General features: G+C 34.4%; 2 protein-coding genes across 3 annotated transcripts in view; both read right to left on the bottom strand.

Annotated features, from left to right (window-relative positions):
• Nucleotides 1–9,651: 9,651 nt before the first annotated feature.
• On the bottom strand, nt 9,652–13,061 carry LOC113227028 (phospholipase A1 member A-like). The gene is made up of 6 exons (XM_026459888.1): nt 13,007–13,061; nt 12,827–12,887; nt 12,570–12,715; nt 11,140–11,379; nt 10,489–10,828; nt 9,652–9,894 (listed from the first exon to the last, which is right to left on the bottom strand). The coding sequence occupies exons 1-6, from the start codon at nt 13,044–13,046 to the stop codon at nt 9,837–9,839; spliced, it is 885 nt and encodes a 294-aa protein (XP_026315673.1). The 5' UTR covers nt 13,047–13,061; the 3' UTR covers nt 9,652–9,836.
• Nucleotides 13,062–15,057: 1,996 nt separating this feature from the next.
• LOC113227024 (lipase member H-B-like) overlaps nt 15,058–16,715 on the bottom strand; it is a 2,904-nt gene continuing 1,246 nt past the window's right edge. The window contains exons 5-6 of one of the 2 annotated variants that reach the window (XM_026459882.1): nt 16,161–16,500; nt 15,058–15,319 (exon numbers count right to left, since the gene is read on the bottom strand). In XM_026459882.1, coding sequence (XP_026315667.1) covers nt 15,190–15,319; nt 16,161–16,500 — 470 coding nt within the window. In that variant the 3' untranslated portion in view covers nt 15,058–15,189. Of the gene's footprint in view, nt 15,320–15,710; nt 15,911–16,160; nt 16,501–16,715 lie in introns of those variants that run through there. The other variant, XM_026459883.1, reaches the window with a different exon arrangement.

Genomic DNA, 16,715 nt, shown 5'->3' on the forward strand with positions numbered 1-16,715 from the left:
CGATTGTTACACGTAGGAAATGAAACTGTTTTTCCGGATTTAAATCGCGTATATATTAGTTTTTTTCAAACAAACCAACGTTTCTGGCCCTTTACAGGTCCCATGGTCACGTTTGACGAGGTGGTACAGTCATCAACCAGTTATGTTTAATATTAATGCAAACGACCCTATTTGTTCACTATAGTTATACAAGTTATTAATTAACAGTCAACCGTGATCATGGGACCTATAAAGGACCCGAAATTTTGGTTTGTTTGAAAAACCGAATATACGCGATATAAATCCGAAAAAATTAACATTGTTTTATTTAAAGTTAAGGCTAAATTTCTATTGCCGCAGATCACTTCTCCATTTGCTCTGCGTCTTGTGTTGAATATATTATTATGTGTTAAAAATAAAGGCTGTTTTTTTCTTTTATAAATTTCGTAATATATAGTAGTAGTATTCTTTTTAGTAATATAATAAATTATAAATAGTAAGCGGCGCCCCCTGGGTCAAAGCAAAATGAAATGTATGCAACTAATAACGACTTTGCCAGGGGCTTTACGTTAATTCCCCAACTATGTATAATATCATTGGTAAACACTCAACATTATCCGCATACCTAGCTCATTCCCTATAGGACTGTCACATATGTAAAGGTACTACGGCACTGCTAATCTTTAAAACAAAACACTATCACTATTGGTAGTGTTTTGTTCGGAACATGTAGTTGCTGTGGATGTTCGTGTCTATAGACTGAAGTCGTTGGTTTTTTTAAATCTTTTAAGATTTCCTTCATGCTAAACATCATTAAATCATCATTCCTATTTAATGCATTCCATGAGCAGTAATTGTATAATAAGGAAGACACCATACTTATCGACACGGAATCATATTAAGCCGGTCACAAAAATCTTTGTTTGGCACAAACGTCTTTTGCGCTCTTGTTACATGACAAGAGCGTAAAAGACGCTTGTGCCTTTCGCATAAGTGATGGTGGTTCGAACGAAGCGAAATATCTTTTTCATGCAAAAGTAATTTGTGTGTATGGAGCATTAAGTTCCGCTGCTGATTCAGATAATTTCTGTGTTATACAAAAGGATATTTATCACGTTTATTAAAATATTTAGTCTTAAATTCAATGGAAGGAGAAATAACGCTTAAAAAAAGTTGTTAATAAATAAAACGGTTTTAAAAAGAAAATTGATGCAAAAGCTGTTTTGGTAATCTTCAGTCTCGTGGAGTTATTGGACTTCATGGATGGATGGATGGCAGCTACCCTGCCCAAGATTTTAAACTCTGTATGAGTATACGTAGAGAAGAAATGCTACCAGCATGTGACGATTCGACCTACTCTATCGTCACTCCACCTTCTTATCACCCTTCTCTCGGGTTCCTGGCCACTTACTTTTGAAATTTTGAATTCTTCTCTAATTTCTTTTCTTTGTCACTCTTACTTTTCTTTCCATCGCCACTCTCTACTAAATTTCCGAAGCGATCAGTTATGCCATTGAAAATCATGTAACCTGAATACTTATAAAACATCAGTATTTGTACGAATGCAGTCCCTTTTGGGGTAAGTTCACTTAAGTTAAATGTTAATCCGTGGTAAGGGAGTGTTTTGTACTATTGTACGTGTTTTTCATATCATACTTTGTCACAGCCTTGTCTTTTCTCTTCCTGTACCTTCTCTATCTTTATTTCTACAATAAATTTATGTGGACCGAACCTTCTATTTAATTACGCAATACCCTTGGCCAAAACCCGGCCACAAGCATTTTAGTGAATATGACTCGGAGACCCTAGTTTATTAATTTAGTCTAGCTCTACAATAATTTAGAAATATGTTTTACAATACTTGTATGTTCCGAAAATCGTTCGTCGACTACTGATCAGATTTAGTTTCGTTTGTTCGAAAACACGTTAATTTTCTTATGCCATTTGATGTTTCATTATTTTGCCACATTGACAAGTGATCCGTTTTCCGATTCTCTTTCCGCCAACGTTCCGTTTTTATTGAGCTTTATTTATTTTTATTTATGTTATGATACCCATAAGACATCGTTTATTTGAGGCACAATTTAATCTAAAAATTTTTATTGAAACGAATATTCAGTAATATACAATATATATGCAAAACACACACTAAGAAAATTATGACCAAAACCTGCTAAAGGAATATTTATGTGTAATTAATTCCGGAAAAACGATACTTCGATTGGAGATTATTTCTGTATTACAAATTAATGCTAAAACAATTTAAGCAATTGCATTTATGAAAAAACGGATTTTTTCATTCTTTATGAAATTCGGATAAATGTAATTCGTATTTGCGATAGGTTAGCAGTTCTAATATTTAAACTTGTAATGTTTGTTTGTCCTTTGTATCTTTATAGATTGACGCTTAAGTGTAAACATGTAAATATTTTGATGTCAATGTATCTAACATTTTATTTCATTTAATTTTTCATTAACATATTTTTTCAGTTGCTTGTTTTTGCAATTTATCTTGCAATGTATGTCAAATAATAAAAATTCCAAAGCCTACTCATAAAATTATAAAAAAATTTGTATTATAATTTTCATTTAATTTAATTTTCCTTCATGCTAAACATCATTAAATCATCGTTACTATTTAATGCATTTCCATAATAATCTCATAAGCCGGTCACAAAAATCTTTATTTCCATGTAACAAGAACGCAAAATACATGTGTTCCTTTCGCATAAGTGGTGGATGGTGTGGTTTTAATATTATAATACAATATTTTTATGATCGTTCAACCGGAAATAGACTGAAAAAATGTAAATAATTGTGAGGCACCCTTTACAATAATAATTTGATGTGCCTGTTCTCTTCGTACATGCAACTCATACAAATTTATGATTACATGCCATGTATATAAATGTGTATTGTACAGATTGAAACAAAAAATGTATTTGTTGTAAGTTGTTTGTTATCACGACTACAATTACTAAATGCTAAGACATCTCTATTTCACCCTGCCCGTTTTTTTCAGAAGTAAATTGAAATCAACAAGCTAGGTGTAATATTGATCTTCCTACAAATCGAGATAGTGCGGAAATAATGAAATTATGATTAAATAATAGTAGTTAATGTGACTGTTACATAATGAAGGGCATTTAATTACGAGTGAGGGTTTATGAAACGAGCCGACAGGCGAGCGAGCGATCTCACGAGTGTTTTAATGCCTAATTATGTACAGTTACATACACTGCTTTATTTACACATATATTATAAGCACCCTGTGATATGTTCAGAGGGTCTACTCTCGATCTCCGTCCGACATCCGTCCGAAACAATTACTGCCAAATAAGTAATACTTGACCAAATGAAAAGTCGCGTGATGCGTTTGCTATTGACATTTCATTTCGAATAAAACTTCATCTCGACTGATATTAGAATTGAGGTTCAATCAAATTGTTTTGTTTTTCAGAGATGTTCGAAATCTGAATGTAATAATAACATTGAATTCGATGTTACTATGAAATAATAATAATATTTTGACAGATAAGAAATTTGTTTAACTTTATCATTGACTTACAACTATACTTTATTATAAATTTTAAGACAAAAAATTTGCGGTTTTTGAGCACAGTATTGAGAGTTTATGATATGTGTGTAGATAAAATATATATTGGTTATAAAATATAAAAAATATAGTGGCTCAACCACGATATGGCGAGGTTGCTAGTTCGTGTCCAGTCGGATCGAAACATTTTTTTTCTTGTCGATCTTTGTATCAATAATTATACAAGCAACAAAAGTAGTAGTAAAACATTTTGATTTTCAATAAACTTAATATTATATTATTTATTTAGACATTTTGTGTGAAAGTACAGAATTAGTTTGTTGTTATAATTAACCAACTTCAAAATAAAGGAGGAGGTTCTCAATTCGACTGCACTTTTTTGTGTGTATACCACGCTATTACTGCGGCATTTGTGAACCGATTTCGATGATTATTTTTTGTTGGAAAGAGGGTACCTCAGTATTGGTTTTATTTAAATTAAGAGACAAGACAAGAAAATATTCCACCTGTGAGGGTGGCAAACTAGGGTTGAATCCGGTTTAAATTTTCCATTTGTTACATTATCACACGACCTTGAGCTGTTAAAAATTATAATTTTAGCAGTTTAAACAGCGCGCTATAAAAATTTAGCATTTAGCGCGCTATGCTAATATAGCAGTTAATCTCATCTCTAGACATAATATCCAAGATTCACCACCTACACCATATCTTTTAATATTCTTTATACTATATCCATTTTGCATGAAATGTGGTTGGCGTGAAGAAATAACCTCAATTTTCTAATGAAAATTGTATTTCTTCCAACATAAGTTAGGTATGTCATTGAAATATACCTTGTTTGATAGGGAATTTACTCACCTTTCTAGTCATATTTATCACATTCCATATAATTATACAGAATAACGTTTTTTGCGACAAATTGAATTTTAAATTTATATTGAATTGATATTAATTTTTTTTTGTGAAATTACTCCACTAGTTTGTTATAATTATTACTACAAAGGTCGAACACTCAGAAAAAATTCATGCGATCCAGCCGGATTCGAACCGACGTCTTCTAGCATACCGTGCCAGACACTATACCAACAAAGCCACGGAACGAACCAGCGGACCTCACGAATTTTTCTATGTGCTTGTTGTCGTGTCTTTGTATTTGGTTTTTCTACGACTTTTTAGTCGTAGTGCCATCTATGAGAAATATATAAAAGTTTTATCACCCAGTTAGATGAGAGATGTCGCTATTCACTGTATTTTAAATTGTTATTGAATTGGTATTCATTTTTTTTGTGAAATCACTCCACTAGTTTGTTATAATTATTAATACAAAGATCGAACACTCAGAAAAAAATCCTTCGATCCGGCCGGATTCGAACCTACAAAGTTGTAGAACTTTTACTCCTTATAAAGGTTTTGTAATACTGTCAAAAGAAAAAGTCGCTTAGAATCATCGCGTTTTGTAGACAATCATAAAAGCTTCGTAGGAGTGAATATTTTTCTACAAGATCAACTATACTAAAGCAAGTAAAAATAATCTTTCCTATTCCAAAGTTTTTCTACAGATAAAGCTATAAAGAGCAAAATGCTCCTAACTAACTAACCTAACCTAAACCCACAGGAGGAGGTCGAACCAACTAGCAAAAGCAAACAAATTCGATTCTGGCAGCTTTGTCATATACTAACCTAACCTAAACCTACAGGAGGAGGTCGAACCAACACCAAATGCAAACAAATTCGATTCTGGCAGCCTTATCATATACTAACCTAACCTAAACCCACAGGCGTAGGTCGAACCAACCAGGAAATGCAAAAAATAAATCGGTTCATTCACTGTTGCACCTAGACACCACTGGTGTCGCCACGTTTTATACCCTACATGTTTTGTCATGATGTCGGGTAGCCTTGGTTCAATGTAATGTCAATTCTCATATGCGACAAAGTCTCATGCTTGATAATATGATAACATAGAGATATAGGAATTTATAATTGCGCTAATACATACTACAATTATCGTTAAACCTTCTGCGTGTCTCGACCGACTCCACAAATAAACCCGAGAGCCACATGGTGGTAGGATCCTCTCATCCGACGGGTACACCTGTTGCCAAGAGCGACGCACAGAAGGCGGGGTCCTGAGGCCCCATGATAATCCTCCACCTTCCCAATCATCAACCCATCAACCCAAATCTCCAGCGAGACACAATAATCTTTTCATCTATATCTCAACATTACTATATCTCTTTATTAGCACAAACACTCACCAGATTAGAAAACACTTTACCATCTGCTTCGCACTAACTACAGTTCCTCTCACCTGTTCTCTACTCCAAAACCAATCTCTTTTTTCTCCAATGTTCTTTTCCTCTTAAAACATTCATCCTTCTCCCCATTCCTCCCTCCGTATTACCATTTTTAGCATTCCGTTCAGAAAAAATATAGGCATTCACCAGTAGCTGTCAACCGCGATCGTACGCGACACACCACTGGAATTGTTTTTTCACACATACACATTCAACTTTATACTCAGTGAATGTTATATCTGAAGTGTTTATATAAAATGAAAATTATGTCATCGGTATATTAGACTGAAAGTTATTATATCAATCGTCTATTATACCCAGTGACCTTAATATCATGCTAAAATATTTCAAATGTCTGTATACGGTAAATTAATTATATCTATTGAGCGTTATATCCACTAAAAATTTGACATTTGTTGTATTACGAATCGCACCCCCGCATTCACACCGGCAGTTTTCGCTACCACGCGACAAAGTGTTGGAATAATATCCCACCCATTCAGACTTCTAAAATCTAAATACACTTTCAAGGAAAAGGCAAAGGCATTACTTCTAGACCAGGGTTTCTTAACCTGTGCTCCATGGATCCCTATATATATATATATACAATACGTTATGTACTGCACTCGTGACCTTTTTGAATTTTCGTAGTTTCGCGAGCGAGAGGCGCGTCAATGCAACCCGCGAGCCTTTCTTTTTCTTCATATTTTCCGGAAGGGTCCGTGGGCATTTTGAAATTTTGAAAGGGGTCCATGACTAGAAAAAGGTTAAGAAACCTAGTTCTAGACAGTCAAAAAAAGATATTTCACAGCGCTTTGCGAAAACTGGCTATATAACATTGTGTGATAACAACATGATTTACCTATTTATAATTAATTTGACTTTTATGTAATATTCACATACAATTTCAATTTACAGTTTTAATTATATTATTATTATATATTATATGTTGTTATATTTACTTACTATCGAAACTATTTGCTTAAATTAATGTTCAACAAGGCGTTAGCAAGCTGGTTATTACATCCGCGGCACCCTCTAGGTTGTAGTTGAAAATCAGCTGTTTACTCTTAAGTAAACACTGTAAGTACAAACTGCTATAGCACACATAAATAATTGGTTATCAGGCAGCGCCATGACTCTGCTGTTTTGTTTCTTTTTTTAATAAATTACATATTTTTCTGTTATGTACGTATATATGTAGACCCTAATAAACTTTTTATCTAACTATTTATGTATATTAGTTGATCGTATCAGTGTCATTCCCCGACCGAAGTTAGGAGGCCACGGCTAGCTTCTTATCATGCTGAGGCAACTCAGACACGGATTGTCCAGGTTCAATCCGTAACAACTTGAATAGTAGTCGTCCGCGTATCCTCATTTAATATAACACTTAGTAAATGGACCGCAAAATTGAGCGCATATGCAAGGTACTATAGACTAGGCAGTATGATTAGAAATACTGGCTGAATGAATGTAGGTTTGTGTTTGGAATAGTATAAAAAATAGGATGAAAAAAGAACATCTTGGTGGTTACAGAACAGGCCTCGATCTGAAAATACATAATAAATATTTATTCATGAATATAGTCCTGTTTTATATTTAAAAAGTGCCTGTACATTAATCCAAGCTACGTACCTCGTTATACGTGGTGGAAGCGCTTCACAAGTGGTGGAAATTCCGATTTGGAAAAATTTTATAGAAATATCTCCGAAGGAAGGAAGAAGAAACATATTTGAAAGGTCGTAATTTTTATTTTGTGCAACATTTACTCATTTTTCTCGTTAAACTAGTCAAAAGTGCAAGAAATAATATGCATTATATCGCAGCGCAAAAGTTTTCTGGCTTAGATGACGTTGACGAATTTGTAAATCAGTTTGAGGCGATCAGCATAGTAAATAATTGGTCAGATGTGCAAAAGAGGTACGCGATTGCATTGTATATGGAAGGGCCAGCTATTTACGTGAACAAGATCGTGCCTACCAGAGATTTTGCCTACCAGACCTAATTTCCTCATATTACCATATTTCTTGGAAGATAAAGCAACTCTAGCTATCTTATCAAAACTGCGTTTCTGTTTTGATCGCATTCTTCCTATCCGTTCCTCACTCGAATCAATCAAGGCTGCTCGTTTCCAGACCTTATTCCGTAAATTCTCTGGGATACTTACACAACCACGCTTAAAAATATTCTTTTTCCATTTAAACACTTTCGGTATATTTTCATTTTTACTAGAAATAAAGTCGGTTTTTTCTTATGATGTCAAATGACGGGAAAAACAAGTCGCGAACCTAATGGTAAGCTACACGCCTGTCCATAAAAGTTGTCACTTTGAGCTTTAAACCGCAAAGATCGGAGGAGCACTGCCATTGCGCCCGTCACCCTACATACGTTGACAAGTCGCATGTGTCTATAATTTCACCAGCACCCCTACCCTTCAAAATCGGAACGCAGTAATGCTCACATCATTGCTTGGCGACAGAAATGGGTAAGGTGGCAGTACTTCCCTGGCCGAACTCTTTCACAAGGAGCTCTATTGCTCCTAAAAAAGTTCTCTCGTCTGTGCTACTGATTCCGCTAATGTTCATAACAAAGGCGACTCATATTATATGAACCATTTCAAACGATTTACGACTCTCTATAAACGAAAATCAGTTTCACGTTCTGACTTGTATTTTTATATGACCATATGCTATGTTTGCTTCTGTCTGATGTTATACGCCCTCTACACTTGCTGGCAGCTCTCGTAAGACTGGCTGGGAATACTCAAGCTTGGACACGTAAGTCTGTGTAGGTATGTGAAATAGCTTAAAATTTAATGCTATAATTTCAAATTTTATAAAAAATAGGTCAAATAATATTAAGAATTTTGGAAAAAAAATCTCGATATCGAAAACCTAACAAGACACTGCTTGCGGACGTATAAGAATTTTTTTTTTATAATCCTTTGATAAGAATGTATCGCCTTTACAAACGGGATATCTATGAAAAATTCCGGTTTGATTATTTTTTATCCAAGATTCAGGTTTTTACCCATTTCCTTGTTCCTTGTGTATATTAGTATAAGGTAAAGAAGTAGATTATCAGAAAATTATGAAAAGTAAATTGTTTTGTTACTTTAAATGTTGTGTCATTATAAGTAAGATTACAAACTGGTACATCACTTTGTAATGTCCTATAAAATTTTAATCAAAGCATTTTGATTGTTATCTTTTGATTATTGAAAAAAATTTTGTCTAGGGAATTCGTAGCTTAAATGTGCGATTGTGATTTCCACAATTCCTCCGTCTAGTTTTGACCGCATCCCGGGCGGTTCTGCTAGTACCCCGCAGACGCCGCGATTACCGGATATTTATATACATATCTGCATTCTACGGAGGCTGAGGTCCTATAACCACGGCGGGCGCAGGTGAAAATAGTTCTTAGCGGAAGAGGTCGCAGTTGAGAGAGTCAATGTTTACAAGACTTTGATTTTTTTAAAGAGTGTATTCTTCTACACTTTAGAAAGTAGATGATCTTGACATTACGTTGAAAAATAACATATTTTTGTACGAATGTAATTTATGTTTTATTGACTAGGTTGCGACCTTTTAAATCTACCCTTGTAGACCCATGCCACCCTCTTAGGCCCATCCAGCGAAGCCGCCTGATAAACGTTTTTGTTGTTTTGAATTGACCCGTGTATCACATGTTAATGGTAGGATAAAATAATATAAAATGAATATAATACCTTATATGTATACATAGGAGGGTAAAAAAGCAAAAAATGGTATTTTGACTTCCAACAACTTACTTGGGAGGTATATATCCAATAAAACGTTTCATTCATTAGAGTAGGTACATTAAACACGACACGATTTGTCGATCAAACAAAGATGTTTTATTGAAAGTTTAAATTATATAGCAGTTTAATATAACACCAATTGACTTATGTCACATTATTACATCATTTATGATTGCGGTCATTTGTCATATAAAACGCTGGTATAAGGCAGGGATGGGCATTATCCAGATATGCTATACGGATATACTGCCGAAGTCGAGAGACTGTACACGCCAGATCTAAAAAAAAATAATTAAATAATCTGTAGTTATACATCCAGTGGACACCCACGACATGTGATATCGTATTACTTCTTTATATTACAGTCAAAATGAAAACTATATTTCAATAAAACTATAAATATTAACCGTTATAAAAGCACTTAATATTTTGTGTTATATGATGAAACTCGCCATTTTATTTTTCGTAATTAATTCTCTAATGGAGTGAAAATAATTTAATTTTATTTGGTGAAATCATATTCCGTGGGTGGTATTAACATGAAACTTTTACACCATGTTGTTCGAAGTTCAAAACAAATATAAAAACACGTGTTTTCTGTTGTTTTTTTAAACCACCTGTTACTAATATGGGAATAAACAGGGTGCTAAAGTTTATAAGGGAAAATTGGATTTCCCGGGTCAACTTGTAATCTTGTTTGAACATTTTTCGAACAATTAAATTTCATGTTTTCATCAAAATCATCTTTGAAAGTGAAAACAAACGCTTATAATTAATGTAGTAGAATTATTTTTTGCATTGTAGTCTGAATAAAAGATAATCAATGTCATAGACAAAATTCAAGTACCATAACAAAATTGAGAGCATCTTACCCAAGTTTTACAAGATCGTTATTGCCCAAAGGCAGAGCATATCCTGTACAGGGACCCTGAAGGTTCAACGCCTCATCAACAGAACTACATCTGTAGCCCATTATGGGACCGTTAGTGAGAGAAGCTGCAAACAGCTGCCAGGCACGATTATGGCTACATTCAATATTCTGACAGCCTGGTTGTCTGACGCCACCATTTGGAAAGAAATCAACTTCGCCTACAGCAACTGGAAGACCGATTTCAGATACTTCCGTATGTATTGCTTCAACGTATTTAGCATCGGTAGACCTGAGATGGCTTCTGCTCAACATCCATTGCTCACCACCGACCGGGTTGAGACCTTTAAAGAAAAGTGCAAAAAATATATATGAAAAAGATAGCGATTGATCACTTAGAGAAATTGATATATCAAATTAATATGATTGATGCCTTACTTCCTCAAACTCTTATCTTATAAAGAGTAATTATTTAGGGGATATGAAGAATTAAGTATATTTTTTCTAATTATTAATACTAAGAAAAATTCCTTCGACCTGACAGGATTTGAACCTGCGACCACGCAGTACCGTAGCGTCGCTTTGCCAACTGAGCCACAGATCGAGTCTATAAGTTTATAGACTTTTCCATTATATTTTTCTACTTTGCACTCACCGGTAATCCTAGCAACGTCTCTTATAAGTCTGCCAGCACATCCAACCACGTGAGCACCCAAATCAAATCCGACAAGGTGAAGTTTCGCTTTAGATATTTTACCAAACATGACCAGGTGTTTTACTAATTCTGCTATATTCTCTCCAATAGCAGGCACGGCATCGGGTGCTATTTGTGGGTTACTAGCAGCCACCGCCCAATCCACAACAATAACGTTAGTTTTACCACCCGTCAAAAAAGCTAAAAATGTTAACAACATTTTAACACTGAATATATAGGTACTTTAAACAATGAATGAATATACTATAGGCAATGAATGAATATAGAATTTAATGAATAAGAAACTCCAAGGGTTGCTCTTTGTAAATAAACATTTGTATACATTTTTAAAAAAATTACCATTTCTAACATTTTACATATTTTAAATATTATGACAAACTGCAAGAGTTAAACGGGTTACTACAATGGATTTTTGTTTTCCTGGTGGCAAAAGCAAATGTATACGCCTCTTATGACTTTATGAAGACGACTGTCAAGAACATTTTTATCGAGTTCTTAGGTTTTTGCGATTGTTACACATAGGAAATCAAACTATTTTTCCGGATTTAAATCGCGTATATTTGTTTTTTCAAACAAACCGACGTTTCGAGCCCTTTACAGGTCCCATCCAACCGAGTCAACCGTGACCATGGGACCTGTAAAGGGCCCGAAACGTCGGTTTGTTTGCAAAAACAAATATAAGCGATTTAAATTCGGAAAAATAGTTTCATTTCCCATTATTTTTATTTCTCGTATTAATGTTACGTTTGTCAATATTTCTCACGATTCTTCTTACTATAAACTAAAATCATGGTCCATCAAAGTATAAAAACCATACCTACAAAATATGTGTAATTTACAATGGTATATGTTGCTTTACTGTGGGTACTTTATTATAAAATAAAAATTTGTATTTTTATATAAAAAATGTACGTTACTGCAAAATATTTCTGTGTTTTGAATTTATTGTTAATCACCCAGAGAACGATTTCGGTCTTATTCCTGTAAATGACCGCGCAGGGTTCGCGCACTAGTGTAATGATCTTTATTTTGACAGAACGTCTGTCAATAACCTCATTAGGGTTTTCACATAATTAAATATATATTTAATATCAAATCCTTATTGTCCTGTCCTGTTAACCCCGCACATTTTCAATATTTTTTACATAAAATGAAAAGTGTTTTATGACTGCACAATAAAACTAATATACCCAAACAGCCACTAATCGGGTCAGAACATGAGCCATGATCTTTTCATAAATTTGCTGTGACGCTAATGTAAGAATGTTAATTTTCCTTAAGTTTCATCAGTCCATATTGACAAATGTAAAATATAGAACACTTCTAAGTTCTTTTGAAATTCGACGACTAGTACGTAAAAATTATAATACCATCTCGTAAAACCATGTTCATGTCGTTAGATCCCTTGCCATGGTACCCATGCACGATGATTGCGCAATTTGTCCACTTATTGATTGGGAGAGGGATGACAGACGCTGGGGTTGCCAGTACTTTTAAACCAGACTTGGGATTATCTCTAAAATAAGGTAAATAATATGAATGTATGTGTAAGTGAGACGTCTGATTATTCGAATATCACGTCTTGGTACTTTTAAAATAGAATACAGCAGACAATATAAGAACTTACTTTGTGTACAATACATAGGCACTAAAGTAGAGTTGCGACTGTCTTCGTTGACCAAGTGAGACTGAAAAATGAATTGTGTTGATTTGTACAAGTGTAATTTAAGAAATATTTAAAAATATGGGTTATTTTGAAAGTATAAGTTATATATTTTTTAGTCTGTGTATAATAAAATACACTTACCTGCTAAAGTAGCTAAACAACAAAATAGAATTTTCAACATGACGAAAAATATATGTTCCAGAAATAATTTATGGTGTAATCTTTGTCGTAAATCAAACACAAAATGAAAGTATAAATTTATGAATTAAACATTGAAAGATCAGGTATATTATTTATAATTTTTTGCAATATATTACTTGAACATGTTTGTACATCTAAGGTACGATTTATCAAATTACAAATTTTGATTACTCAAATAAATTGCTTCGTAACCTTCGTCTTACGAGCATAAAAAGGATGTTAAAATAATAAAGGGTGTGCCAGATTTGTTATTTTAAAATAATGAAAATCTTTTCTTTATCAAATAAAACCATGCTGAAATCTATTCGAACCTGAAAATAGGACACTTGCTACCCCACAGGAAAGCGTCGCGTCGTGGCAAAATGTGTCAAATAGATTTCATACAAGAAATTACTTAAGTGAACAATTATTTCTGAGACACCCGTTAAAAGTCATATTTTGAATGCCCATTTACATTGAACAAAAAAATCATTATTTTATACGAGTTTTATATTTGTTGATGTATAAATACATTCAGAAAAGAATGTCGATTTACGTCCAATTTTCGTAAGTCACGTCAAAGACGATCGCCGACGTTCCGTGATATCATCAGACGAGTTCCAAAGGAAGAGCGCGGCGGCGGGTTGTCATTCTATAATTGTTTAATTATTAATATGTAAGGACGTGCCTGGTGTGTGTCTGTCGACAGTCGTCAACAGTGCGACAAAATCTTTAAAATCCTTATTATTTTAAAGTTATAACCTAAAAAGGAAGTATAATATGGTCCTTATTGACTGCTTTATTGAACCACCCTAATAATGACTTACATAACACTAACCCGAACCCGATATGTTCTAACACGGGCCAGAATCTGTCGATGTTACAAGTTTGGTGTATAAAAATCGGTCAAGTGTGTGTTTGACTACACGTAGTATGGGGTTCTTTATTACGGGCGATCGGAATTGTGTGGAGTCAACATGGTGTAAACCTCCCATAATTTGACCAACAGTTTATGAACTAAAGATGACCATAAAAATTTTGATGTTCTGTAAATACAAACAAGGTCAAGAGCATTTCAAGCTTGACCCTTAAGATTAAAATTCAACTCCATGTTGCTTGTGGTAAAAACGGCCCAAAGTCCAAAAAAATGTCAAGACCGAAGTGCTCTTTACCATGCGAATCAAGTTACTTAACGTGACTTGTTTTATTTGAAAAAGTGATTATGTATAACATTATGTAATCGAAATTATAACGGACGTAATTATAATGGAATTCTACGTTATGTATGTAGTCTGATGCGCACTTGGCTAACTTTTTTTTAATAAAGAGGGATTGAGTGCAGAACTCGCCCCGTTATTTGAGTATGTACATATAAAAAACGGCGTGTGGGAATACTTTGTACTAATGCAACCATATAACCCGTGGGCTGGTAGCTGTAAAAGTATCTAACTGGGCGACGAAACAATTAAGATTTGTCATAGATGGAGCTAAGGCTAAAAAGTCGTTGAAAAAAACTAAATACAAAGACACCACAACAAACACATAGAAAAATTGAGGTGGCTTAATTGGTACCTATAGCGTCTGGCCCGGTATGTTAGACGTCGATCGAATCCGGCCGGATCGAATTGAATCGAATCGAATCGAATTTTTTCTGAGTGTTCGATCTTTGTATTAATTAATAATTATATAACCCGTGATTTTTGCAATCATTCACACTGCTGCGTTTCGGTTTTGACGGCTTAAGGGTTCTGATAAAACTACGGGACATGAGAATTGTCAACTTTATGCCTCAGGGTTACAGGCGCAGTGGCAGTGCCAATCAGATCTTTGTGATATAGCGCTCTGGTGGCACTACGACTGATATAGGTAGACACGTCGCTTCACCAAATTCTATAATGATGTCAGATTTTAGGTCGACACTAAACCTTACTGAGATTAACAGCTGTGACAACAGATGGATAAACAGACTGAAGAAACGTATGGAATTGGATTCAAAGTTAAAAGAAATGGATCCACAGTGATTATTTTTATTAAAACTTATTAATTCGAGTTAGGATAGGCGATTGGCTCACGAACTATATAAATAAGTGATGTGTTAATTTAAACATTATATTTTTGTGCCGAAGAGGATATCGTTGTCGCATTCACTCGGGTGGTTGTTCCCAAAGACGACCTAGGTTATCGATACTTTCCATTACACCGTCAATAATTCCACATTTAACATTACAGGTGTATGGGTATACTGCAGAAGTTTCGAGGCGGAAGATACCAGTTCTGAAACAAATAATTATTTAATAACTAATACCCTATAATTTTAAAAGAAAAATTATAATCCAGTTAAAAATATAAGAATTTTCTTTATGATCCGAAGATTATACTACATACATACACGCACATAAGCACTCACGCACGTACGTACGCACGCGCGCGCAAGCACGCACACACGCATTAAAAGTGACTAGGGATCAAGCACATTCATGGCAATTCGTAAAAATCTGTTTTTTAAGTTATTTTTATATAACACATATGGTTTTCTGATCACATTCATAATTTAAAAAAATAAAGAATTTAACAAATACTTTTCATAAATTTATAAACATATTTTGATATAATTTTAATAGAATATACAATTTTTAAAACATACCTAGACACTTTTGATGAGTTCAACTCTACTCTCTTTTTTTTATTATACCAAGTGATGTGACGAACAAGTCGTGTGCCTGATGGTAAGCACCACTCCCATTTGACATTGGACATTATGTTATTTTGTCACTGACACGTTGAAATTTATACAAATCGGACTGGAGTAGCGGTGAAATATACGTATCTCTTCTTAATTATGTAGGTAATTTGATCAATTATTGCCTACAATAGAGTACGCATTTTAATGTTGGAAATTGCAGTGCGAAACGCTGAATTTCTTTAGCTTTTTATGTTGAGATTACTTGCTTTTACACTAACGAGAAACATAGTGAGAAATATGCCAATACATGTCAAATTCGCAACCAACATTAGGTCAGCGTGTTTTATAATGATCTAAACAATTTCGTCGGAGAAAAGTCATGCCCAATACTGTTTAACCCATCTTTTACCACAAATCTAATAGAATACATACCCATATTTCACAAGTTCATTGGTTCCTAGAGGTAAAGCAAATCCTGTACAAAATCTTTCAAGATCCAGAGCATTTCGAATAGTTTCACATCGGTGGCCGATAAGACCACCATGTGTCAGAGAAGCCGCAAACAGCTTCCAGGCACGATTATGGCTACAGTCCAAATCCTGACAGCCAGGTTGTCTAACGCCCCCTTGTGGAAAGAAGTCAACGTCGCCCACAGCAACCGGAAGGCCGATTTGGGACACTTCTGTGTGAATTACTTCTACGTATCGAGCATCTGTAGCTCTGAGATGATTATTGCTTAACATCCACTCATCAGCACCATATGGATTAAGAGCTGGAAAAAAATGGACATGGATATGTTTGTATGAGCACTTCCTCTCAATAGAGAATGAAATGAGAAAACTTAATTAACAATTTACCTCTATACCAAAACGGTAAGCAGAACTATCTCGGGTAATATCTTTGAGCGCATGCGCACACATTCTCTATAGAGAATGAAATGAGAAAACATAATTAACAATTTGCCTCTATACCAAAACGGTAAACAGA

This window comes from Hyposmocoma kahamanoa, unplaced genomic scaffold (assembly GCF_003589595.1).
Source record: "Hyposmocoma kahamanoa isolate Upper Pololo Valley unplaced genomic scaffold, ASM358959v1 202, whole genome shotgun sequence".
Taxonomy (NCBI): domain Eukaryota; kingdom Metazoa; phylum Arthropoda; class Insecta; order Lepidoptera; family Cosmopterigidae; genus Hyposmocoma; species Hyposmocoma kahamanoa.